Source organism: Pongo abelii, chromosome 4 (assembly GCF_028885655.2).
Source record: "Pongo abelii isolate AG06213 chromosome 4, NHGRI_mPonAbe1-v2.0_pri, whole genome shotgun sequence".
Taxonomy (NCBI): domain Eukaryota; kingdom Metazoa; phylum Chordata; class Mammalia; order Primates; family Hominidae; genus Pongo; species Pongo abelii.
In genome coordinates, this window is record NC_071989.2 from 178,917,734 (window position 1) to 178,945,423 (window position 27,690).

Below are 27,690 nucleotides of genomic sequence, written 5' to 3' on the forward strand. Positions count from 1 at the left end.
TCACCTGATAGACTCCTCTAAATTCCTCAAAACCAAATGATTTCATCTATTGATGTATATGCTTTGTCCACTTATGTTCCATGAGAGCAGAGTCTGTGTCTCATCCATCTTTATATCTGTTTCATTACTGCACACCACACCATGCCCAGAACCCACCGTGTGCTTAGTAATGAATGTGTAAGACTCAGAGAAATTAGTGACTGTCAGAGGTCCCAGTGGCCACACAGGCAGACCTGGGAGGAAATCCCAGGCACCTGACTTCCTGCCCCACCCTTTCCCTGGTCTCTTAGTGCTCTCTTAACCCATGGGGAGAGCATTTCTTCTTCCTGTTCACATTATGGTGAGAAGTAGACAAAGACCTATACTTGAGCCCGACAGTCCCCTGGCCCAGCCCAGGGGGATTACCCCAAACTTCAGGTTCAGGGTGAAGAGAAAACCCCAGCCTGGCCCGTACACTTGATTCCTCCTCCCAGCACATAAAGCATTTTTATGCTGCTTGCTAAGCTGTCCGTGGGTTTACAGCCATGGCTTCTCCACTCGGCACTTGGTTTTATTTATTTTTATGCTTGGATGCAGAGAGAGCACTTTTGCTACACAGCTCACACTGCATTTTGGCAACCTCCCCTCTTTCCTCCTCCTACCTCCCCCAGCTTCTCCATTTAGGTGCATTTTCCATTTTAAACTGAAGGTGAAATGTAATGGGTATCCCTTGAGATTGCCAGCCTCCGGTCCACCATGCATCTCCCCTGACTCTGCAGACCGTCCTGACCTCCTTCGGTCTAAGAGAGTAAGGTGATCTATTGACTCTCATCTAAGACAGAGGAGAGAAGAATTATCCACTACGTCTAGAGTTTCTTTGTTTAGAATTTTTTCTCTTAAGATGGAGAAGACCTACTATTAAAAAAAAGTCTTAATTTTTTTTTTTAATACTCTAGCACCACCCCTTCCACCTCTCTGCTACCTGACTCCTTACTTCCACACATCAAATAATCCCATTAAAAAGCGACAGGATTGGCAGAGAAGAAGAATCCCAGGACTGAATATCAGGAGAACTGGGGCCTGGTCCCAACTTTGTCCCTGGAAACTCTGACCTTGAGCCACCTTGTTCACTTCTCTGTGAACCATTTATCTTTGGAAAAGGGGGCCAACACCTCTCTGAGGAGGCTGAGGGAATCAAAGGTTTCATTCACTAAACACGAGCACGTGGGAGGCAGGGACTGAAGAGCAAGGTCCTGGAGACACACACGGGGGCTTGCATCCTGACCCTGCTTTTAGTGAGGCGTTTTGACCAGGGACAGGTTGCTGGGCCTCTCTGAACCTCTGTTTCTTACCTGGACAATGAAGATGCTGTCAGTTACCTCTCAGAGTGGTTGTGAAGAATCAGAGCACGTAAATAAAGGGTTTAGCCTCATCTGTGCCTACTCAATTGTTTATCAAGAAACTCCAGTGAGAGGCCAGAGGAAGGTCATCCTCTCTAAGAAGCCCCCAGCCCCCGCTGTATGGGAGGTGGATCTGGGTCAGAGCGACGTTTTCCCCTCAGTCCCAGGAAGCACAGCTACTCCTGGGTCCCTTCCTCAGCAAGGGCTCTGCAAACCCAGTGGTGCCACCTCACCTTTGTCCCTGTGACCTTCCTGTAGATGTGGGAAGAGGCCATCAGTCTGTGCAAGGAGCTGGCGGAACAGTACGAGATGGAGATCTTTGACTATGAACTGCTCAGCCAGAACCTGGTAAGGCATCCCCTGGGAAGGCTGAATGCCCTGCAGGCTGGGTGCTCAGGGCCTCAGCTCACCCCAGATCCTAGGGAGATGGGGATGAGGGCCAGGCGGGGTTAGGGAAATAGAAAATGAACGGAAATAGGACCTGAGCGAGACTGTACTGAGCATCTCCCTTCCCATGGGGAGTATTTTCAAAGAGAGATGTCGTGGGGAAATGCTTCGGTGACAGCTTCTCAGAGGGAGCATTGAGTACCTGCGTGGGGCTGCAACTGCCGCCGCTGCTGCAGACCCAATAAACGCTGTGCTACATTTGCAGTAAAAGTTCCACAAATCACTAAACCAATTAAATAAAAACACAAATCTGTGCTTTCTGATTAACAGATAAATCACATTAAAATGCTCCCCATCTGGTTACTCCCATTAGCATCTCGATGCTCAGGATTTGGTGGGGGAAGTGGAGAGTGAGGGAAGCCAGCCCAGCCAATCCTGCTTGTACTGCAGAAGCCTGGGTTTGGCAGGGAGCTGGACTCTGCAGGGAAATGCAGAACTTTTTGGCTGCTTCCCTCCTGCCTATCCTCCCCACATATTTTCTGGCTGCCTGAGCAGCAGGACCCCAAGGACCCCTCTTAGCCCACTTAGAGAGGCCAGGCCAGCGACTTACAGAGTCAGAATGTTAGGAGAGGATTGATAGCTTTTGGTGGGGGGAAGGTATGGTGATCTTGTTAAAAACAGCTGAGCTGTTAACTGTTTTCACTGTTTGTAAGATAATACACAAATACACACACATGTGCTTGCACCAAGAGACACCTGATACCTGCCCTTGTGTACCTCCACATTGATGTTTGCCAACGCCTATGCCCAAGACACACACACAAACACACACACCCAGGATACATTCAAGCACACACTAATGAATGTGCACTTGCCTGCACGGAGTCCACATCACACAGGCACCTGTCTAGATCCACATATATCTTCCAGACTGTATCAAATGGAAGATGCCATCGATCATACACCATTTTTATTGTGCCATGTCATGATTCCTTCAGGGCCAACTGCAGTTATAAGATGCCATTAGGTGTAAAGTAAGATTCAGACTGTTTCCAGAGATGTTAAAATACAAAAAACACACACCTCTTAGAATAGATGAAATGTCTTAGGTATACATGCATGGGAAAACATCTGTATCGGGGGCATTTATTCATTCCATAGCCTCACAAATCCATGCCCAAGTGTGCATGGAGGTGGGAGCAGAGATGCAATGATGGGAACCCTGGATGCAACTAACTGGGTTCAGCTCCATGCTTACTGGCTGCTTTATGAGTTACCATTTCTTTATCTGCAAAATGGAGATACTCATGGGATTATTACAAGGATGATTCAAGTAACCATGCTAGTGTAGGTAGAGTGATTAACACAGTCCCTGGTATACTGTAAATATAGCTATTACTATTGTGATTATAGACATAGCACAGATATGTAAATATGTGCACATGGCTCATTGGCTCTGGTATAATGAAAATGTCTTCACTAAGACCTCTTTGAGTTGAATGTGCCTTTGATACACATCTGTGTTGCAACAAACCTTGTTTTCTTCCTTTAGATCCAGCAGGCAAAATTCTATGAAAGCATCATGAAAATCCTCAGGCCCAAACCAGACTACTTTGCTGTTGGATACTATGGCCAGGGATTCCCCTCCTTCCTGCGGGTGAGTTTGGGGGTGACTTGGACACCAGGCGAGAGCCCCAGGGCCTCGGCATCTCAGCGGTCCCTCTATGCTTTGAGGATTTGCTTGTGCTCAGAAGCGGTGCTCTTCTCTGTCTGAGTGCTGCCCCCATCCCCAGGAGACTCCCCAGTCAATAGCCCTCATCATAATCACCAGCATTTCTCATCTACTGTGTTTCTCTAACTACACAGCAACTACAGCTGCCTCGTGAGGTAGTGAGTTCCCCGTCACTGGAATGAGGTGTTCAAAGAGAGGCTGGAGGATGTTTGCTGGCAGAGATTTGCTTTCAGGAGTTACTGTAGAGCAGTCGTTCTCAGACTTTTTGGTTTCAGAAACGTCTTTCTCTCTTAAAAATTATTGAGGACCCCAAAGAACTTGTGTGTGTAAAGATAATCTCTATCTACATTTACCACATGAGAAATTAAAACTAAGAAAATGTTTTTTGAAGTGTTCATTTATTTGAAAATAACAATAATGGTCCAGGCATGGTGGCTGATGCCTGTAATCCCAGCACTTTGGGAGGCTGAGGTGGGCAGATTACTTGAGCTCAGGAGTTCGAGACCAGCCTGGGTAACATGGTGAAACCCTGTCTCTACAAAAAATACAAAAATTAGCTGGGCGTGGTGATGCGCACCTATAATCCCAGCTATTTGGGGCCTGAGACAGGAGGATGACTTGAACCCAGGAGGTTGAGGCTACAGTGAGTCATGATGGGGCCACTGCACTCCATCCTGGGTAACAAAGACAGACCCTGTCTCAAAAAATAAATAAACTTTAAAAAATAAAAATAGCAATAATAAACCCATTACATGTTAACATAAACTGCAATTTTAGGAAAAATAGCTCTATTTTCCAATAAAAAAAATCAGTGAAAATCATGAGATTGCTTCACATTTCTGCAAATCTCTTTAATGTCTGACTTAAAAGAAGACATCTAGATTCTCCTGTCTGCTTCTGCACTCTGTTGCGATCACACATCACGCAGCCTCAGAAAGCTCCATCGTACACTCATGGGAGAATGAGAATGAAAAGGATAAATAACATCTTTCATATTATTGTGAAAACAGTGTGATCTTGTGGTTCCTGAGAGGGTCTTGGGAACCTCAGATGTCCCTGGAACACAGTTTCTGAACCGCTGCTGTAGTGGCCTATTTACCCATCACGTGACGAATTGGATTAGGTCACCAGTAGGCTTCCTTCAGTCTGTGAGCCTATGGTTGAGCAATGGGGTGAGGGAAATACAAAAGAAATGGCAACTCTCGTCTCCAACCTCACTTGATTTAGTCTAGTCAAGGAGATAAATCACTCACAATTATTAATCAACAATCAATGGGGAACTGAGAGTGGGCCTGCAGGAGTGATTGCCATGAGCCGCAGAGAGGGGTGCGGGTTTCATGGAGGAAGTAGAGGTGGCTTCCCAAACCTGGCTGTATGTCAGAATCCCCTGGAGAACTTGTTAAAAGTTCGGACTCCTGGGCCCCACTCCCACAGATTCCATTTCAGCAGATCTAGAGTGTGCCCTGGGAATCTGAAGGTTTTTCTTTTCTTTTCTTTTTCTTTTTTTTTTTTTTGAGACGGAGTCTTGCTCTGTTGCCCGGGCTGGAGTGCAGTGGCTTGATCTCGGCTCACTGCAACCTCCACCTCCCGGGTTCAAGCTATTATCCTGCCTCAGCCTCCCAAGTAGCTGGGACTACAGGCACACACCACCACGCCCAGCTAATTTTTGTATTTTTAGTGGAGACTGGGTTTCACCATGTTGGCCAGGATTGTCTCCATCTCTTGACCTCATGATTCACCTGCCTTCGCCTCCCAAAGTGCTGGGATTGCAGGCATGAGCCACCGCGCCCAGCTGGGAATCTGAATTTTTAGAAGTCTCCCAGGCTCCTTGGACGATCAGCCAGGTTTGGAAGCACTGATATGTAGAGATGTATGACAGATGTGTGTTTGGACAGAAGAACTTAGGGGCCATTTTAGGCAGTATGGGTGGCACAGATGTCTAGAGCAGAGTTTCTCAACCTCAGCACTATTGATATTTTGGGCCTGAAAATTCTTCATTGTGGGGCTGTGCTGTGCATCGTAGGATGTTAGCAGCATCCCTAGCCACTACCCTGTAGGTTCTAGTAGCATCCCTCATTCCCAGTTGTGACAACCAAGAAATGTTTCCAGATACTGCCAATGTCCCTTGGGGGACAACATCACCTTTAGTTGAGAACCACTGGTCTATAAGAGACTAACATGGTCAGGAAGGATAAAGAGTGTGTTTTCACAGGCTTAGAGCCAGAAGCCAGGTGATGAGGATATGAATGCTGAGCCCTTCCAGCCCACAGGTCCAGCCCACATGGCCCATTACAGGCAACGGGGAAATGTTGTGGCCATGTATATAGGAGAGTGGGTGTGACACAGTGAAACCTGAGTGAGTAATTATTCTGGAAGCTGTACATAGGATGGTAAGAAGAAGAAAGTTCTCAGCATCCATGATCTTCCCTTCTTCTAGACCCAGACCCTTTAAAGTAGTGATGGCCTCTGCTAGGTCAGTGAGTTGAGCCCTTCCTTTCCCTGTGGGGAAACCAAGATGAGAGTGATGCACTGGACATCCCCATGGACCGTGGTCATTTTACAAGCTCGTCAGCTTTGCTTGGCCCCTTTCTTCATACCTGGGTCACCAAATCTCTAATGAGCATCCTTTCTCTGCAGAACAAAGTGTTCATCTACCGCGGGAAGGAGTATGAGCGAAGAGAAGATTTCCAGATGCAGCTGATGACCCAGTTTCCCAATGCAGAGAAGATGAACACCACCTCTGCCCCAGGAGATGATGTGAAGAATGCCCCAGGCCAGTGTATCCTTGGAGAACGCCCTAGCCAAGGGGCCAGACCTGAACAGCCCTGCTAGGGCTGCAGCCCAGAAAGACCCATCTTAGAGCTCAGGGCTGCTGCCAGAATCATTGCAGTGGTGCCACGTTGCAGGAACATGCAACATGTTCTTTGGATCCGTGTTCTTTGGATCCTTTTCTGGACTCTTCATGATCCTGGCATCTTGAGCTCTGTTAGCTTTGGAAAATTTGTCTGCATTTGGTGCTTTTCAAAAAGTGTGTGAATGTGAGCTAGAATGTCAACTGCATAAGGAAAGACGCTTGCTCTGGCTTGCTCCCTGCAGTAAGTTCCCATCTCCCGTGGTGCCTGGTACAGAGTGACTCCCAGTAAATATTTGAGATGAGATCCAAAGAACCCATCTCAATATATCGTAAATGTTGCATGCATTGATTAATTCATTCACTCACTAATTCATTCTTATATTGAATACTCTCAAGCCCTGACTCTATGCTAAGCAAGGTGCAAGGGACTGGAGATTTTCATTCACAAAGTGGTCCTACGTTCAGGGAGCTTACAGTGTAGCAAGTAAAAGAGGCGTTAAGCGACTAATTGCACTATTCCATGTTTATTTACAAAAATATAATCTGTGCCTCGAGGAAGCCATGCAGAGTACTGTGGTTGGGAAAGGAGAGAAGGCTTCCTTGAGGAAGGTGATGTTTGAGATTACAAGCAACCAAAGCTTAGCAGGAGGTGGGGAAAATATCCCAGACAGAAGGAAGAACACTTGTGTGCAGAGGCCTTTGGAAGGAAGGAGCATAGCAGGCTCCACAGACTGAAATGATACCACACTGCCATCATAATAAAATCAAAACTGCTAAGCAAGCCTGCAAGGCCATCCATGATCTGACCCCTGCCTGCCTGTCCAACGTCACCCCTACCCCCATCCTTCCTTCCCTTTCTCACATCCCTCTGACCACAGTGGTCTTGTTTCTGTTCCTGCGATATGCCCAGCTTGTTCCTGCCTCTGAGCATTCATATTCTCTGTTCCCTCTGCTTTGGATGCCCTTCCTCAGCTCCTTACATGACTAGCTGTCTCTTACCCATCAGATCCTAGCTTGGCGTCACCTTCTGGAAGAGGCCTGCCATGGCCTTTCTATTGTCTAATGTGGCCTTTTCTGAACTCTTCATGACCCTGGTATCTCAAGCTCTGTTTTCTTTGGAAAATCTGTCTCAATTTGCCATTATCTCTGGCGCTTTTTAAACATGCGTGGAGTTGAGCTAGAATGTCGGCTCCATGAGGGAAGATGCTTGCCCTGGCTTGCTCCCTGCAGTTAAGTGCCCCCCTCCCTAGTGCCTGGTACAAAGCGACTCCCAGTAAATATTTGTTGATTAATAGAAATAAAAAGAAAACAACACAGAAAGAGGAAAGAAGAAAAGAGATAAATAAATAGAGAAAGGGAGGAAGGAGGCAGAGAAACAGCCAGCTCAGTTGGAGTACACAGCACACAGAAGTCGCATGGGGTGATGCTAGGGTGTCGTATAAGTGGTTGCCAGTGCGGCCAAGCATGGTGTTTAGTGGGCCAGCAGCCGGTGCTGGGCAACAGACAGGATTCACATGGCAGGGAGCATATAAATGCAAGGATAGGGCCAACTGCTGAGCCAGGGAGCACATTCACTCAGCCTAGCTCCCAGCATTGCACCCTTTAGCACAAATTAAGTTACAGCCTTTAAAATGGGGTTGACAGGTTGCATGGCTGGTCTGCTCAGTCTGCTGTACTTTAATCCAAATATTCTTCTCTCCGGTGGTAAATATTCATCTGTAACCTTTTCATTATGCTTGCCTGCCCTGCGTACCTGCTCTACCATGGTTATTTGCAGGAGCAAATGCAACTGGTGGTAGGCTGGGCTGGTTACAAATATGAGTTTGGTTATAGGCGAGACATGGGATTAGTTCTAAGGCTTTTCTAAGTGGACCTCCTGGGATTGAACAGCTCTGTGGCCTTTTAACATGAGGCTAGGGAGAGAGAGTACGTGTTCCTGGGACATAACATCTCCCCTGGTTCAGTGCCAGGAGGCAGGTGCAAAAGAAAAGGGGAACGGCTAATATTTGCTAAACGTCCTTTTCTTGAGACTGAGGGCTTTATATCCTATAAAACCCTCTAAGGGGAGTGTTAATTTTCCCTATTTCATGGACAAGAAATATGTGGGGCAGAGATGTAAAGTGGTTTGCCTAAGGTTACAAAGCTAGTTAGTGATGGAACTGGTACTTGAACCCCACGATCTGTCTGTTTCAAAACCTATGTTCTAGTACATCATCCTTTTTAAAAAGATTGATGAACAGCATTCTCTTTATTAACTGTTTACCATGTACTAGGCATTTTACACACATTGTTGTTTTACCCTCCAATACTTATACAAGTTAGGTATTATTGCTTTCCTGCATTTTGCTAATATGAAAACTGAGGCTCACAGAATTTAAGCAGCTTGCACAAGGTCACAACTAGGAAGTGATGGAGCTTGGATTTGAACTCAGGCCTACTTTTTGACAAAATATTGAGTTCTTAATGCTCTCTTCTCTTGCCTTCACTTGTTAAAAAGCTGATAAGCAGTCTGAGAGGGTGACAGATCTCATTTCTCACTTACGTATCCAAGTAGGGAATGATAATTGAAAGCCAAAGTCTCTTTGGTTGGGAGTCTGCAGTTGCCCAGCCCTCTGGGGCCCCAGTTCCACGCATACATTCAGCATGTGGCATAACAACCTCACCAGCCATCCTCCTGGCACAACTTCAGGGGACTTGTGTCATGGGCTTCCCTAGGACAAGTTTGGATTCTCCTCTTGGGCCAAGACCAGTGGCTAAGATCAGTAAACACGACCTAGAACCTTCTCTAAAACAGGGGTCTGCAAACTTTCTGGAAGGGATCAGATGGGCAGTATTTTAGTCTTTGTGGCCCATGCAGTCTCTGTCACAACTACTCAGCTCCACTGTTGTAGTGGGAGAGCAGCCACTGAAAACCCAAAAATGCACGGGTATCTCTGTGTTCCAATAAAACTCTATGGACACTAACACTGGAACTTTCTATCATTATCACGTTACAAAATACTCTTTTTCCCTCCATTGAAAACTCTTCTTAGCCTCTGGGCCTTACAAAAACAGGCAGTGAACCAGATTTGACCACAGGGCCATAGTTTGCCAACCCCTGCCCTAGACTTAATGCAGAGTGATTTTCTTCCCAGAGCAGGCTGTTGGCCACATGGCTTGAGAAAGAAAATGGTTTTCCTGAAAATTGTAGAAATAGTTTCATTGAGATTTATTCATTCATGTTAAACATTGCCATCTCTTAAGAAGAGAAATCTATTTAAGGCAGAAACAGGCATCAGAAGTAAATCAATGAAACACCTAACATATTAGCATAGAGTAAGTTCATCGGAGAGAGGCAATTCAATTTAATTTGGAGCTAGGTTTTGATCATTTCTTATATGTGAAAGAACCATAGTCTCTGCCATGAAAAAGCTCACAATCTGGGCAGGGGATGGAGGGTGTGAAGTGGGCTGGGGGGAGCAGGAAGCCGACAGGGAGCTGGAGGGTGGATCCTAAGAGAAGCACAGACGAAGGCTGTGGAAAGCCAAAGGAAGGAAAACAACTGCTAACTGGGGGGTGAATTTTGTTTTCATGGACTGTGGTGTTTGACATCTGTCCAAAGGGTTCACAGAAGAGGGATGCTGATGAGGGAAAACGTTCCAAGGAAAGGGAGTAGTAGGATCTATTGGATATCCAGATAATGATGAAAAAATGGGTGAATGCCATACTGGCCTAGCTTTGAATGCTAGCCAGAGGAGTTCTTGATTCCTTAGTTGGCAGACATGTCAGGCCCAGGAAAAGATTTTTTGGAGTCATGGTGGTCATTGGGTAGAATAGAGGGAGGAAAGACCTTGAACACCTAAATAAAAGATGTGGGTAAAGAAGAAATGGAAGGTAGGGAAAGGGAAGAGGAATCAGGAGTGGGACCAGTGACCGCTGACTTTGTTCATTCAGTTTGCCATATTGTCAGCTTAAAAGGACTAAAGACAGATCTAGAAGAGGCATGACAAGGGTCTGACCCACATAGTGCCTCTCCAATATCTATGCCTGTTGCAGACATCACTAATCCACCATGGGACTCTTCTCCACTGAGTCTGAACACAGCTCCTTACCATCCTGCCGTAGGCAGTTGCTTTCAAATTTTCAGAGTTGGAGTGCAAAATGACATTTATTTGCATATTCTATAGCAGTGCTTCACAAACTTTAGCATGTATATGTATCACCCAAGGATCTTTTACAGATCCGGACTCAGTTGGTTCTCAGATAGTCCAGAGTCTCCACTTCTAACAAACTTACAGGTAATGCTGATACTACTGGTCAAAGGGCCGCCTTTGAGTAGTGAGTCCAGAGTGAAAGAATTCTGAGCTTAGAGTTAAAAGACCTAAATACAGACTCGGATCTGTTCTTACAAGTTGTGTGATCTTCAACAAGTGGCCTGGCTTCTCTGGCCTCGAAGGGGACAATTTAGGTTAATAATGCAACTCAGTGGAATTGAGGAGATCAAATGAGATCATGGGAAGATGCACTCTGCAATTGATTTGAGAGCTATAAATTCATTCAATGGTATGATTATTAATGATAATATAGCAACGATGATGATTAAACACCACTAGACAACTCTGTTTGTAGGGGCTGAGCCCTGGCGTAAGGTTGCAAGGTGTCAGCACTGATAAGGACCTCAGTGACTAACTAGTCATTAGTGCCTAGTGGGCAGCCAGCAACCTGAGGTTCATCATTCAGTAAAAATGTGGCCCCATAAAGGCGGGCCTGGAAGGTCTCAGCAAGGACTAGCTATACTTAAAAGTGTCCCCGCAGCCAACAGATATAAGTCCTTAACCACAGGGATTCCAGATATCCAGTGCTTCACTGTCCAGCCTGTCTTGGATGAACACCCCAGGTTCAAGAATAAGCCAGTGCCTGACCAGATTATAAAGTAAGACTTGTTGTCCACAGGGAAGAAGGATGGGGCAGAGAACCCATTGGGGCCACCAAACTGAGCTGGTGGCAGAACAGACCCCAGTGGCTTTCTAGTTCCTTCTCTATCTTAGCCAGTTTGTTCCCCCCTTTTCCTCTTGGGCAAAGAATCACCCTCCAATTAGCTGGGCTCTGCCCCTGACAAGGCTGAAGCCAGGAAGGATGGGAGAGCCAGGGTTATGGCTCAGCAAATCCTCAGCAAGCATCGAGCATTTGCTCAACTGGATGCAGTCAGCCTGTTTGTTGCTCAGGTTGATCTCAGAGTGGCCCCAGGGAGTCCACAGACAGAGTGTGGCTGGGCAAGTGATAGGCAGTGTGGAGACAGGGGGCCTTGGCCATGCTGAGCACATGCTCCCAGAGGGACATCTCCTCAGCATTTGTGAAGGTTGTACGTTGACAATGGTGTGTTCAGACTCTGATAAAGGAACAGTAGAGGAAGTGCCGTGAAGACTGATGTCCACCTGTTCTAGATCAGATTGCAAAGTCACTGATGAGGCCACAAGGTGGGTCCTCTGTGGGACCCAAGGCTGTATGCCTCCCAGCTGCCCAGCTCATTCCCCCCACCCCATGCCCAGGTTGTAATAGAGCACTTGAGTGTCTTAGAGTAGGTCCTCCCCTCTGGACGGGACAGTCAGAAACAGGATCTGCTTTGCAAGATGAAGGACCCTTCAGGGAGAGGCAGCCCCTCCCAGCAGCCTCACAAAGTGCCACAGCAGAGCAGGTGGAGCTCAGCTTGGGTCTCAGCCTCCCCTCACCTTCTCACCTTCTCAGACAGGCACCCATGAGCAGGGGACGATAACTGTGCAGCTAGCACGGTGTTCTGCTGGCCCTGAAGTTAGAATCTCACCAAGGATTCAGGGAGACTGATTTGGGGGTTTGGCTGGGACACCTAAAGAAATCCTTTGAGGACACCTCTGGGAAATTAGGCTCAGACCTCAGCTCCTTTGTTGCAGATCACAGGAAATCATGACCTAGGCCATCAGTGTTAGAATTCCAATTGCCTGGATACTCTAGGGGTACTATGTTCTCAAAGGGGCACAAGACCAGTCTACCTTCTAAATTGCCTTGTCAGGAAAGCCTGGGCAAAAGTCACTCTTATACAGCCCAGAACACAGACCTTGATTTTAAATGCACCACAAGGGACTCTGCCAGGCCTGAAGTTTACTGTAATGAACCTCCCTGGACAGTGCAGGGTCAGATCAGGTGTCAGCAGCCGGGGATGGCTACCAGGAGCCTCAGCCTCTTCCTGTCTTTCAGCTTCTACAAATCCAACTACGTGCAAAGGTTCCACTACTCCCGGCCCGTGCGCAGGGGGACCGTAGACCCAGAGAATGAGTTTGCTGTGAGTATCTTCCCTACGCTTGATCATTCCCTGGGGCCACCTGGAGGAACCAGAGCATGCATCGGCCAGCCTCAGAATGGGAAGGAACTTGATCCAAAGCCAGAGAAAATAAAGCTAACCTCCATGGATACCATGACGTCCATTCCCCAATCTCTTCCATTAGGGCCTGTGTCCTTATTTCTTGAGCCTTTTTCCCTTTAATACAGATCCCAGGCCTCATGTCAGAGGCACTTTTTCAACCACAGGGCATTCAGGCATTGCCAGCACGTAGAAACCCTCAGGCTAAGAAGGGGTGTTGATAAAATCAAACCTTCCAGCAAATACCAGTAAGAAGCCACAGCAATTTAGTCATCACTGTCCCCTGAGTGCTAGTCTCCTCTGTGTGTGTCCAGCTAGGATTCAAACAAGACTGGATTAAGGAGGTGTCTCCAAGTCTCAGCTCTTTGGCTTGGACTGTAATTCTTAATATTTTTGGAGCCACTGCCTCTTTGAGAGTCTAATGAACACTGAGAACCCTTCCCTGAGAAAACAAATGGACACATTCAATATTGCCTAAAAATTCAGACTGCTAATAAACCCAGGTTAAAACTTACTTGGCCTAAGTTCAGGGAGAGCTTACACTTAATGTTGGAAAAGAATTCTTAAGGGTAAGGTGAGAGCATATTTCTGGGTCTTGCAATATTTATTCTGCTTTCGGGTAGACAGGAGGCCTGGGGACCTGGCTGGGTTTGTGCCAAGCTTCTCTGATACCCAGGTTTCATAAATGTGTTTGTTGCTTTCCTGCCCTTGCCACCCCCTTGCCCACGGACAGTCCATGTGGATTGAGAGAACCTCCTTCGTGACTGCGTACAAGCTGCCAGGGATCCTGCGCTGGTTTGAGGTGGTGCACATGTCGCAGGTGAGTCTGGGACATTCGTGGCAGGGCCACCCTTCCTCCGACGGGCAGAGCACAGCCAGTCTCCAAAGGCCCCTTTGACTTTAAAAAGCAGACATGTTTTTCTTTGAAGCTGCTGTGTGAGTCCCAGAATTCCCATGCAGGCAGCATTCAGAATAGTGCCTTTCAGATTTTTTTTTTTTTTTTAAGCATCAGATAACCTTTTTGTTCCCTGCAAATGAAACTTTCCTTGGCCTCCAGTAATAAAGCTGATGAATGGGGAGCTTCTGTTGGGCGGGTGGGGTGTAGCAGAGGGCCTGGAACACAATCATCTCCATCTCCCCCTCATACTCCTCTCATCACAGCACCCCCTTGGGGGCACCTGTGCAGTATCCCAATATGAACCCATTTTATAGTTGGAAAAACTGAGGCTCAGAAAGGAGAAATCATTTGGCTAGAATCCAAATATTTGATCTCCCTTGTGCAGATAACACCTATTTTGCTTCTCAGCACAGCTTAGGGTCTCCATGTCCTCAGACAGCTAAAGATCTTGCAGTCCCCAAGATACAGAGGAACGGTCAGTATGGTTGTGAGGAAACCTTGTAAATGGACATATTTAGGATGTCTTATTTATTTATTTATTCATTCAGAAAATGCTTAATGTGTACCTAACATGTTAGGCACTGTTTTAAGACCTGGAGATTCTGCAATGGAGCTTCCATTCTAGTGGGAAAGACGGATTAAAAAGTCAAAGTAAATATATGACAGGTGATAACTGTGATGGAAAAAATTAAAGCAGAAAGGTGATGTATGAGGGATTGCTATTTTAAGTAGGGTAGTCAGAATGCTTCCCTCTGTACTGGCTGTTGAGGAGAGGCCTGGAGGAAATGAGGAAGGGGTCCACGCTGACATTGAAGAGAGAGACATTCCAGCAGAGGGGACAGCAAGTGCAAAAGCCCTGGGCCCAGAGTATGCTTGTGTCCAGATCAGAACAAGTGAGGGTGAGTAACAGTCATCTGATACCAGATCATGTAGGACCTTGTAGGCCACCATAAGGACTTTGACTTTCCCACTGAGTGACACACAGCGATGAGCAGAGGAGGGACGTGGTCTGACTTGCGTTTTCAAGCTATTGTATCAGACGATAGCATTGAGACCGTTTCACTTCTACCCTTAATGCCGCTCTCTTTTCAGTGAACCCAGCAGCTCAGTAGCCCTTCAGCCTCCTTTTTATAGGCATGACCTAGACCTTGGAAAAGTATAACAATGATGGTGATAGCAAAAAACATTGTTTTGAGTATGGGCTCAACTGTTCATATGCATGATCTCATTTCAACCCCTCAGCAACCCTGTGAGGTAGATATTATTATTCTTCCCATTTTACAGATGTGGGAACTGAGATGCAGAGTTAATTAGTGCATTGTTCAAGGTTAGTAAAAGAGATAGGGTATGACTTTAACCTCCCCTGTCAGGCACCTGGCTTGGACTCTTCATCTTTTTTTTCCTTAAGAAAAAGAAAAGCCCACCCCAGCCCACCCCAGCAAGTAGTACCCCCAAAAGGAAGGAAGTGTCTGTGCCCTTGCTTCATGGCACATAAGTTTCGACAAGTGCCCCAGGTGCTGTGTCAAAGGTTTATAGCAATATCTCATTTAATTCTCATAGGCCCCCGTGAGGTACATACTATTATGAGCCCTATTTAGGAGGTAAGGAATCAGAAACTTTCTACCAATCTGTAGCCTCTGCCCATTAGCCCTGACTGAGCCCTGTCACCTGGTGGTGCTCAGCAAGGCGTCTCTTGTATAGTCATTCCTGCCAAACTGTAGCAAACTGAGAGAGCCCATCCCTGTACTTCCCATTCCCTCAGCTACTGTGTGTCAGCCCAAAGCACTTATCTCCTAATGGACTACATAATTTTCTTGTTTATTTTTAATATTAAGAGAATATTAAATATAACATTAGACCATAAGCTCCACTAGAATATAAATTCCAAGAAGACAGATATTTTGTCTATTTTATTTTCTGCCATACCTCCAAGTGCTAAGAATAGTCCCTGGCCCACAACTGACGCTAACTAAAGAATACTTACATAAATTAATCAGTCAATCAATATGCAGACACCTGTAATGTCTAAGCCAGTTACCTTATTTTATAAACTCAGCATTTTGAAGTTAGGAAAGAAATAGTCAAGATTTTTGGCTTGTTTCTTTCATCCTGATGCCTTCTCATAGAAGGCATTGGGGAAACCTTCAAAAAGTTGGCCAGAGTGAATTTATCTTTAATGGCCTCTCAGATGAGTTACCAGGAATTTCAGGGTGTCTCAGATGCAAAAGTTGAATGTTCTTCTAAGTGACTTCATTTCCAAAGATTGTTTTTGTGTTATATGAATTTGTATCTTGTTCTTGGTTATTTCCTCCATAAATTATCACGACTACAGTAATGTTTATATAGAGAGGCATTTTCTGATGAGCTTCAAGTATAAGTTCTGCCTATTGGGGTTTTATTTTGTTCTTGGCCCTGGGAAATGGAGTCTTTACAAGGAGCCCTGATCTAGGGATCAGAGATCCAAATTCAACGTGGTCACTAATGAGCTATGTATGTTAGATAAGGACTGTATATCTCTGGGTCTTAGTTTTAATCATCTGTAAATAGGAATTGCAAAATGATGGAACTTTAGTGCTTAAAGGGACCTTAGGTGTCTTTTAGTCCTAAAGCTATAAACTCGAATACCTTCATAGCCTAGTAAGGGCTGTGGCAAAGGGCAGTAGCAACAGCCCCGTCCTCCATCTCTGTTGAATTACTTTTTAAAGGTTAGAATCAATGTGCTAGCTGAGTGACAGACCTCCGCCAGCCTGGTTTGGCTTGCAGTTCTCCAAGTTTTTTGTCCTGATTCTCCCTGGTTCTTGTCTACCTGCATTATTTTGTATATGAGAAAACTGAGGCCTAGCAATGGGACGTGAACTGCCAAAGCAATTTGTGGCAGAACTCAGAGGTAATGAGAGAGCACCTGTCCTGTGCAGCTCATAGGATTCCCGGGTAGACTTAAGAAGGCAATATTGGTAAAATGGCTTTGAAAAATATGAAATGCTGGGCTGGGCACAGTGGCTCATGCCTGTTATCCCAACACTTTGGGAGGCTGGGATGGGTGGATCACCAGGTTAGGAGTTCAAGACCAGCCTGACCAACATGGTGAAACCCCGTCTCTACTAAAAATACAAAAATTAGCTGGGCATGGTGGCATGTGCCTGTAATCCCAGCTAGTCAGGAGGCTGAGGCAGAAGAATCGCTTGAACCCAGGAGGCGGAGGTTGCAGTGAGCCGATATCATGCCATTGCACTCCAGCCCGGGCAACAGAGCAAGACTCCATCTAAAAAAATAAAAATAAAAATAAAAGAAAGAAAAATATGAAATGCCACCTAATTGCCAGGGATTGAGATCACGTTCTCTTTCATCTTATGTTCCCTCACCCATCCACACACACACTTTTACATTTTTTTCCACCCTCCCCTAATAATTCATTTTCCCTTGACAGCAAGCCTGGCAAGAGTTACTATGTCGATAAAGAAACTGAGGCTCAGCTTAGGGAAAAGACCAGAGATTTGAGGGCTAGATTAAGTCCCAACAGACCGTTGATAACAAGTGTGGTATCAAAGCTTGATTTACATGTAGTAGAAGAAGCCTACCTGTGGAATCACAAATACCTGAGTTGTCTTTCCAGCTCTGCCCCGTGGCTCAGGGATAAGTGACTTAACATATTGCTGGGGGAATGAAATGAGCACGGGTGTAATGTGGCCAGCATGGGCTGGCACATAAAAGGCAATCGATAAGTGAAGTCATCTTCATTATCATGATCATTACTTTTATTCCTGTTATTAGCTAAACTGTGGGTTTAACTTCTGAAATCTAGGCCTTCAACCAACTATATAACCCCTGTAATGACCTGAAAGTTACATATTTGGTTTACACAAATGCCCATAGGCGAGAAGCCAAAATTATTTTCATTCTCATTCTCTGTTCCTAATGGCTATAATGAGGATAACACTTTGGGAATCTAAAAATAGTTTCAAAAGCAAGGAGGAAAGCTAATCAACGGCTGTTTCCATTTTTAATGACTTGTCTTAAAGCCTGAGTCTTTCAGATATGGCAGGCTATTGTTCAAATGCTGGTGTGGTGCTGGGCTCAATCTGAGCGGTGGTGATAGATTTTCCTTACAACTCAGTCTACACCTTGGCCCCTCAGAGCCCCCACAGAGTTGGTCTGTGTACTTGACAGATACTAGACCGTGGGTTTCACCGTGGAGGACTATGGCTGCAGCCAAGCCGGACATCGTTCTCCTTCAGTTAACATTCTGTGTGTGCATGCGTGTGCCGGCGTAGGGTGTGTGGATGTGCCCAGGGCATGCATGTGTGCATGCATGTGTATGTGTATCTATGTGTGTATGTATATGAGTGTGTGTGTGTGTGTGTGTGAGAGAGAGAGAGTGAGTGAGTCAGTCAATTCCCAGGGCCTTCTCACTGTAGAGATCAGTCATCTCCAGAAACATCCAGACACAGGGTAAGGGAGTAAGGAGGCTATAATTTCACAGAAATGGTTTTAAAAGATGACCAAGAAGACAATTAGCAACATAGCAGACTAGGAAGCTCCTGGCTCTCCCTCCACCCCCAAATGCACCAGATAAATATCTACTCATGGATCCATTCCCTCTGAGAGAAAATCAGAGATGAAGTGAGGGACTTCTACCTACCAGGCACTGAGTAAACATCCACATTGAACCGATATGAAAAGCTGAGGCACACTCAGGCATGCACCCTGCTCTGACGCTGTGCTATAAAATCAAGAAAGAAATTCCCAGTACTCATCTTCTCTCCCTGTGGAGAGGAGGGCTTGGACCTCACGTGTACTACCCTAATTCTAAGGTTCCCCAGGAGGGCTTGGACCTCACATATACTATTCTAATTCTGAGGTTCTTCATGGGTTGGCTCTTAACTTGTCAACTCTGAGACTGCGCAGAGTTAGACGTATGCAAGTCTCTTTAGACTCTTTAGACCACAGGAAAAAATCAGTGGTTTTATATGGGTGCACGTGAACTTTCAGGCATCCCATCCCCTGAGAGGAGTGTAGTAAAGGGTCTTTTAAAAATGCATGAACAATGAGAACACATGGACACAGGAAGGGGAACATCACACTCTGGGGACTGTTGTGGAGTGGGGGGAGCGGGAGGGATAGCATTAGGAGATATACCTAATGCTAAATGACGAATTAATGGGTGCAGCACACCAGCATGGCACATGTATACGTATGTAACTAACCTGCACATTGTGCACATTTACCCTAAAACTTAAAGTATAATAATAAAAAAAAATGGAATCTCCTGCTTCTCCCCAGAAGGCATTTATGACACACTCTTCCAGTGGTTACTTGGCAGCCTGGCTTCTACATAACTTCCACTGAGGAGTTAAGGGGCAAACAAATATTAACCCACTGGCAGCCTGAGAAGCAGGCTGTCACTTCTCAAACCTTGCCTCCTGGCTCACCCTAGCAATAACTACAGGTTTATTAATCCCTCCTGGAAGGAGTTTGTGCACACATTGTTTCCCAACTTTTACAGCTTCCACCCAAGGGCTATATTCTAAACACCCTAGCTCTAGGAGCAGAGGGGACTGGCATATGCATGTCCCCAAAGACCACAGGAAAAAAAAGCAGCAGTTTTATACAGGTATGAAAGCACTTCCAGGGCTTCATTCCCTGAGAGTTGGTGCAGAGAAAGGGCTTAAAAAATTGCAACCCCCTATTCCTCCCTAGATGAGGTTTATGCTATGCATTGAGTGTCCCAACTTTTAGATCTATCTCTAAAAGGACCCCATCTAAACCTCTTAGCTCTGGGAACAGAAGGGAGCAGGCATATGCAAGTCTCCCTACATCACAGAACAAAGAGATGGTTTTAAATGGGTGCACAAACACTTCCAGGGGTTACATCCCCTTGGAGCAGTGCAGAAAGTGGGCAGAAATGAACAGCTCCCATTTTCTTTCTGGAAGGGGCACACACTTCCAGTGGCTAGTGATGGCCTGGCATCTAACAAATTTGCATCAGAAAGCTAATAGGGCAAACAAAAAATAGCTCTCCAGCAGTCAGAGCCAGAGGTTGGCACTTCACTAGCCTTTCCTCTGTCTCAACCCAGTGATAAATCCAGATCTATCCATTCTTCCTGCAAGGAGTTTGGCCACATACCAAGTGCCACACTAGAGCTCCCACCCAAGGGACTGTCCTCTTAATGATGTAGCTCTGGCAGTCAATGGGATTTTGTCTTCCTGAGTGGCCCTAGACCACAGCAAAAAGAGGTGGATATACAATGGGTCCAATTTCAACAAGTATATCACCAGAATCAGAGGGTGCAGCCTGAACTTGAGTATAGGCACTTGCCACAGATTCTCTCCCCAGCTTAGGGCAGAGAGAGAGACAGGTAATCGCCCATGCCCAGCTTCATCATGAAGATGGAAAAAAACTGGAACACACATTTAATACCCCCACCTTTCCAGCTACATCTACAGAGTCTAGCCCCTACCTTATCTGTCTCAGGGTACTGACAGGAAGTGGCATATCCTAAGCTATAGGGGTCTACCAAAAACAGAGACAGCAGTCTGGACAAACAGAGAGATTTGAGAGGAATCCTAACATTTCACACTGGATGGCTTGGTCAGATCCTTCTTCCACACAAGGCCAGTCTGACAAGACTGGGAGAGAGAACTGTCTTATCTAATGCAGAGAAACCAACACAGACACTGAAGGAAAATGAAGAAACAGGGTAATATATTCCAAATAAAGGAGCAAGATGAATCTCCAGAAACCGAAATGCATGGAGTCAAGAAATGTGATTTACTCAGCAGGAAATCCAAATAATGCTCATGAAGATGCTCACCAACGACAGGAGAGCAATGCAAGAACAAACCGAGAATTCTAACAAAGAGAAAGCATAAAGTGTACCAAACAGAAATCATAGAGCTTAGGAATATTATAACTGAATTGAAAAATGCCATAGAAGGGTTCAATAGCCAACTAGATCAAGCAGAAGAAAGGATTAGCAAACTCAAAGACAAATCACTGGAAATCATATAACCTGAGGAGCAAAAAGAAAAGAATGAAAAAGAATGAGGCTGGTATAAGAGAATTATGGGGCACCATCAAGTGTAACAACATACACATTATTGGGGTACCAAAATAAGAAGAGAGTGGGAGAAAGGAACAGAGAACATATCCAAAGAAATGACAGAAAACTTCCCAAATCTAGAAAAGAAACTAGAAATCTAGATCCAGAAAGCCCAAAGGACAATAAATAAGAGAAATCCAAAGAGACCCAAAAGTGTTTCTCAGACAAACAAAAGCTGAGTAAAGCACCATTAGATCTGCCTTATAAGAAATACTAAAGCTAGTTCTTCAAGCTGAAGGAAGAGGATGCTAGTTAGTAACATGAAAATATGAAAATATAAAACTTACTGTTGAAAAATAAGTACATTGTCAAGTCCAAAACATGCTAATACTTAAATGATGGTGGGCAAATCAATTATCTAGTATAAATATTTAAAGGCAAAAAAATTATAAAAAGACACCTAAAGCTCTAATAGTTTGTTAAAGACAGAAATTATTTTTCACGTAAATTGTGACATCTGGAACATAAAACATGGGAGGAGAGGGAGTAAAATTGAAGTTTGTGTATGTGATCAAAGTTAAGTTGTTATCAGCTTTAAATAGCCAGTTATATGTATGTTTTACGTAAGCCTCAGGGTAATCACTAAGCAAAAGCCTATAATAGATGTACAAAAGATAGAAGAAAAGACCCACAGCATATCACTACAGAAAGCCATCAAATCACAAAGGAAGAAAGTAATAAAGGAAAAAAAGAACAAAGGATCTATAAAACAACCAGAAAACAATGAACAGAAGGGCATTAGTAAGTCCTTACCTATCAATAATGACTTTGAATGTAAATGGATTAAATTCAACAATCAAAAGGAATAGAGTGACTGAACAACAATAACAAAAAACCTAATGATATTGTATATTAGTCTGTTTTCACATTACTGATAGAGACATACCTGAGACTAGGCAACTTACAAAAGAAAGACGTTTATGGGACTTAAAGTTCTACACAGCTGGGGAGGCCTCACAACCATGGAGGAAGGCAGGGAGGAGCAAGTCCCATCTTACGTGGATGGCAGCAGGCAAAGAGAGAGCTTGTGCAGGGAAATTCCCTTTAAAAAAGGGATCTCGTGAAACCCATTCACTATCACAAGAACAGCATGGGAAAGATCTGCCCCCATGATTCAGTCATCTCCCACTAAGTCCCTGCCACAACATGTGAGAATTATGGCAGCTACAAGATGAGATTTGGGTGGGGATACAGAGCCAAACTGTATCAGATATATTGCCTACAAGAGACTTACCACACCTTTAAAGACACTCGTAGACTGAAAGTGAAGGGATGGAAAAATATATTCCATGCAAATGAAAACTTTTTTTTGTTTGTTTTTTGAGACAGGGTCTCGCTCTGTCGCCCAGGCTGGAGTGCAGTGGCACAAACTCGGCTCACTGCAAGCTCCGCTTCCTGGGTCCATGCCATTCTCCTGTCTCAGCCTCCTGAGTAACTGGGACTACAGGCGCCCGCCACAACGCCTGGCTAATTTTTGTATTTTTAGTAGAGACGGGGTTTCACCATGTTAGTCAGGATGGTCTCGATCTCCTGACCTCATGATCTGCTCGCCTCGGCCTCCCGCAAATAAAAACTTTTAAAAAGAGAGTAGTGGCAGCTATATTTATTTCAGACAAAGTAGACTTTAAATGAAAAACTGTAAAAAAAAAAAAAAAAAAAAAGAAAGTCGTTATATAGTGACAAAGGGGTCAGTTCATCAAGAGGATGTAAAAATTGTAAACACATGTACACCCAATGTTGGAGCACCTGAATATATAAAGTAGACATTAGGAGATCTGGAGGGAGACATAATGATAGTAGGGTATTTCAATACCTAACTTTTCAACATTGGACTGATCATTTAGCCAGAAAAACAATAAGAAAACATTGAACTTAACCTATATTTTAGATCATAATGGACCTAACAGACATATACCGAACAATCCACCCCACAGCAACAGCATACACATTTTTCTGAAGTGCACATGGAACACTCTTCAGTTCATGGGTCAGCAAACTGTGGCCCATGGACCAAAGTCTACCCGTCACCTATTTCTGCAGTTTTATTGGAACAGCCATTCTCATTCATTTACATACTGCCTGTAGGTGCTTTTGCCCTACAATAACAGAGTTGAGTAGTTGCAGCAGACACCATCTGGCCTGCAAATCCTAAAATATTTACTATCTGGCCCTTTTACAGAAAATGTTTGCCGACCTCTACTTTAGGTTTCTACTCCAGATCTCATGCTCTTGCTAACTGCACTTTTTGCCGGTTAGCTTTTGATGGCACTCTGTTTATATTGCCTTCTAAGAGGTGTTGGACAAGTGTTCAGTTTAATTTTCCCAACTAAAGTGAATCTACCTTGGAACAGTGACCCCTCTAACAACCAGTCTTAGGACCTACTATGTGCGAGGCTGGGTGCCCACATCGCAAGCTGCTCTAATCTCTCTGGCCAATAACTCACACATAGTATCTGCCCGACCAATACTGAAAGGGTTGAATTTGCATGTGTTTCACCCAGATAATAAGAAGAGAAAACTTTCTCTGGGGCACACTCAGCATCTGATGCCTCAGCAAGTACCTGACACTTCCTGCTTCTGCCTCCCCAAAGAAATCCCTTTCTCACTAAGCAGAAAGCCAGCCTGTCTCTCCCCAGAGAGCAGACAGCCCCCAGAGCTCAGTAATTACAAGATCCTATTATAGCCCCTTAGGGAGCATTGCCTCATTTGAATTCCCACCCCAAGTGAAATCAATACCAATATCTGTTTTTAAAGTGACTTAACCAAGGCCCTTTCTTCTTGGTGATCTCATTTTCAACAGACCACAATTAGTCCTCTGGAGAATGCCATAGAAACCATGTCCACAGCCAATGAGAAGATCCTGATGATGATAAACCAGTACCAGAGTGATGAGACCCTCCCCATCAACCCACTCTCCATGCTCCTGAACGGGATTGTGGATCCTGCTGTCATGGGAGGCTTCGCCAAGTATGAGAAGGTGAGGATTTCTGTTCTCCAAGTCTAGGGGAGCTCGGTGAGCAGAGCAGTGGTGGGAGGACCCAGGGGGCAGATGCAGCTACATGTCACTTATCCTACTTTGGCTGTCCTTGTCCCCAAAGGGACCCTCAGCTTGGTTGGCCCTCGTGTTTCTATAGCCTCATGTCTTAGCTGAGCTCCTGTCTCACTCCCAGCCTCTTCTCCACACCCTGTGCTGAGGCAGGAAGGGGCAGGAAGGGGCAGGGTTCATAAGGGCCCCTTGTCTCACTGGGCAGATTCAGGTGGCTCTATTAAGGAAAGGCTCTGGGATGAGTGTGAGCCAGACCATAAAATTACGTGCCAGTTGTATAAACCCACCTCTTCCACAGAGGATGTGAAATGATGTGTACAATTGGAAATAAATGAAACTCAGAATCTGTGAAAAGCCATAAAAACTAAGAGATCAACTCCAAAAGGGAAGCTATAATCTAGATATCAAGGTCATAAGGTCCCTCCAGAAAGCCCCACATGTTTGAGCCACAGATTTATTTTTGAGCTTCCTGGTGTTCACGGCAAAAAAGGAAATAGCATCACTTATATGAGTCACATTATCCACTGGAAGGAAAAATACCCATTTCTCAGTAAGGAGACAAAGCTTTTCTTGGCATTGAAATAGAACAGAAAGTTCTTACTTGGTTTTCACCTAGCAGATACTGAAGGAAAAATGAACTCCTCATTCTAACAAATCTCTTGACAAATTCCCTATTATCTTTCCTATGTTATCCATTGATGTAAAACTAAGAATACCACACAGTAGTATAATTTGGGGACAATAATTCCAGTCACCTAATCAATCCTTCCAGCTACCCTCAGATACTCATGCAGTCATCATTGGTAACCCTTTGCTCAGCCATGAGCAGTGATGGGATATGTCTGTTTATACATGCGCACACACTAAGGACATAAGCCCCAGAAAGGGGCTGCCAGGGTCACTTGCAGTGAGGGAGGCCATGAGGTGAGCTGGAACACCCACCAGTGAGATTCCTTACTGAATTATTTTCTGCAGAGCAATGTTCTCAAACTTGAAAGGAGCATCAGAATCCCCTACAGTGCTTCCTGACACACAGGTCCTCACCCCACCCCCAGGGTTTCTGATTCAGGCTGTCTGGGCTGGGGCTAGAGAATTTGCATCTCTAACAAGTTCCAAAGTACTGTTGCTGCTACTGGCTCAGGAACCTGACGTTGAGAATGACTTCCCCAGAGTTTGCAGCCCATTCCCACTGGATGCTGATCTGAGCCTCAAAGCAGATAAAACAATGTCAGTCTCTCCAGACCTCTCACTCTTGTTCCATCCACATCCTTGCCCCTCTCAAATTAAATCTTCTGTGACCTCATCCTTGCCCCTCTCAAATTAAATCTTCTCCCAGTGCCAAAGAGATTGGCTGTGAAATGCCACATGAACAGGAAACCCTGACCTCCTGTCTGTCCTCCCCAGGCCTTCTTCACTGAAGAGTATGTCAGGGACCACCCTGAGGACCAGGACAAGCTGACCCACCTCAAGGACCTGATTGCATGGCAGGTAAGGCAGAGCTGGCCAGGGGAGCATCCTGCCGTCCTTCCTCTCCCCCGACCATGGTTCACTTGCCCCATGCTAGGCTCTGGCTGAGGCAGCCTAAATTCACATGCCCTCCTGTCCCTTGCTTTTCAGCCCCTCTTCTAGCTCTGCTTCACACCTGAGCAGGTTCATCCTGGAACAGAGATTTGGGGCACTGCACTCTTGGGTGTTGCATGGTGCCAGGCAGCAATGCTATGCTGGATGGTGCTAAGATTATCTTATTTGATGTTGAATTCAGGGGATGGCTTTTCACAGCGGGATGCAAATGAACACCAGGCCCCCACACTCCAAACCAGCACCTTCCCCCTACACCCAGCACAGGCCAATCTGATAATAGAAGACTTGAGCCCCTACTCCCACTTCTCCTCCTTTTAGAGCTGACCCAGTTTGTTGCAATAATGCTCAGATGGATATCAGGTTTTGAAAATAATTGAGGCCTTTGTGTGGGTGGTTGTGAGTCAAAGGGTCTACATCCCACACAAGCTGCTGCTCAGCCCACGGGCTTAGAAGGCACCACCCTGCTGTCTTGGGCTGGCCACTTACCTGCCTCTCCTTCCGTTCTCTCTTTGCATCCCTCTTCTTCCTGTGGACTCTGTCTTTCCTCCTTTCTCTCTTTCTCTCTGTGCATCTGTCTCTGTCTTTCCCTCTCTCTCTTAGAAGCCTGCACTTCTATTCCTTGCCTCCCTGTCTTTTGCCCCACACCCCCACACATCTTACTGCTCTCTTGGCTTCTCTTCCTCTTCTCTCTCGTTCTCCCTCTCCCTGCAGAAGCAACAGTCGGCTAGATCCCTCTCATAGAGGCTTACACAGGGCTAGGCTTCCCCTCCAGGCCCAGAGCAGCCCCCTCCTCAGACATTCGCCCACTCTGGGCTCTCAGCAGACTACCCAGCAGAACACAGGGGTGGGCTCCGGAGGGCAGGAGCTGGCGGGAGGTGAGCAGTGGATGCAGAGGCAGGTGGTAGCAACTTGCAGCTGCCTGCCCTCCCTCGCTTTCTTCTTGCCAGTCACTGTGCAAAGAAAAGCAAGCTTTTGTGGTTGGGAGTTTTTGTTACTCTAGGGAAATCAGGGAATGAGAAGCATTGGGTGCAGCCTCTTTTCTTAAAATAAGAATTCCTAATTCAGGTCCTTCTCTGCCTCTGCCAATTTATGCAAAGTGGGGCTTTAAAAATGAAACACCAAGCACTGCACAGACGCGCTTTTCCCGAATGCATGTTGTGTGTCTGTCTGGAATGTTCTCTTTCTTTTTTCCTTGTGCCACCTGTGAAGCCCAAATATCCCCAAGGTCCCCAGCCTTCTGGGGTCATCATGCCCTTTATTATGCAAATAATGATGTTCTCCCTCAGCACCCCCAACTTGGGAAGCAGGAAGGCCAGGCTTTGATTCGTTCCCATCCTCAGATATTGCTGGGAGACCTCAGGGAAGGCTAACATGTCACACAGATTTGCTTAGTTGTTGGATGTCACTCTGAATCTATACCGTTGCCCTGGTCCTCTCCACTGGGGACCTCTTCTCATCTGGAAACAGCTTCTCCATGCTGTGTTTGCTGTACCCAAAGAATGGACGGCAGCTTCACAGCACAGCGAATACCAAGCTGTACCTTCCCAGAAAATTCTATTACTGTCTTGGAGCTTACTAGAGGGACATTACCAACAAAGCCGGAAGACTTTGAAAGCATGTACTCTGTTAGATGTGACGGCTTCTGAGAGCTGTTAGCTAGGCGCCTTCAGACACCACCCCCTAGTGGCCGCCTTCTCATTAGCACCACCCGCTGCTCCTGAGACCACCTATACAGAGGCCCACCTAACCCCCAAACGAGGTTGACCTCAGCCATATCCCTCCCACCCAGAGCCCAGCACCCTAACTATGACCCCAGGCACCCTAACTATGGGCACCTGCATGGGAAAGATGCAGCCCCGCTCATAGTGAAGGCAGCCTTTTAACATTATCACGTGCAGCAGATTAGCTCTTCCCTACCTGTTTCATTCCGTTTGTTCTTGCAACTTATATTTGTTGAGCCTCTGTTGTGTCCTAGGCAACAAAGATAGTGATGGACAAAATTGGGCCTGCTCCCTGCTCACTTGGAGCTTAATTCTAGATTGGGTTTTGGTTTTGCAAAGCCAAATACACTTTGAATTTACTTAAAACACGAGAAGGTTAGATTTCAAGGGGAGTGAATGTATTTGTACCTGTAGCAACCGAACAAATGCTGAAGCCTTCAAAGTACATTTGGTGTTCAACGTTTTGCAGATTTCAGGATCGATAGCTTGTTAATTTCTTTTCTTTGTGAAGACTTTCTATTTTTTGGCATAAAAAGATGTCTATAGTATGCTCTTCTTTTAAAGGTTTTATTGTGAAATATTATGTACAGAAAAGTACACATAAAAAGATATAACCCAC

The 27,690-nt window shown here is 45.5% G+C and overlaps 1 protein-coding gene across 4 annotated transcripts in view; it reads left to right on the forward strand.

Annotated features, from left to right (window-relative positions):
* DOCK2 (dedicator of cytokinesis 2) overlaps window positions 1–27,690 on the forward strand; it is a 442,316-nt gene that overhangs the window by 402,893 nt on the left and 11,733 nt on the right. For all 4 annotated transcript variants that reach the window (XM_009241272.4, XM_024247240.3, XM_054556208.2 and 1 more), the window contains 8 exons: window positions 1,638–1,727; window positions 3,319–3,423; window positions 6,136–6,277; window positions 11,183–11,264; window positions 12,563–12,647; window positions 13,459–13,545; window positions 23,524–23,700; window positions 25,174–25,257. In XM_009241272.4, the coding sequence (XP_009239547.4) occupies window positions 1,638–1,727; window positions 3,319–3,423; window positions 6,136–6,277; window positions 11,183–11,264; window positions 12,563–12,647; window positions 13,459–13,545; window positions 23,524–23,700; window positions 25,174–25,257 (852 nt within the window). The remainder of the gene's footprint in view (window positions 1–1,637; window positions 1,728–3,318; window positions 3,424–6,135; window positions 6,278–11,182; window positions 11,265–12,562; window positions 12,648–13,458; window positions 13,546–23,523; window positions 23,701–25,173; window positions 25,258–27,690) is intronic.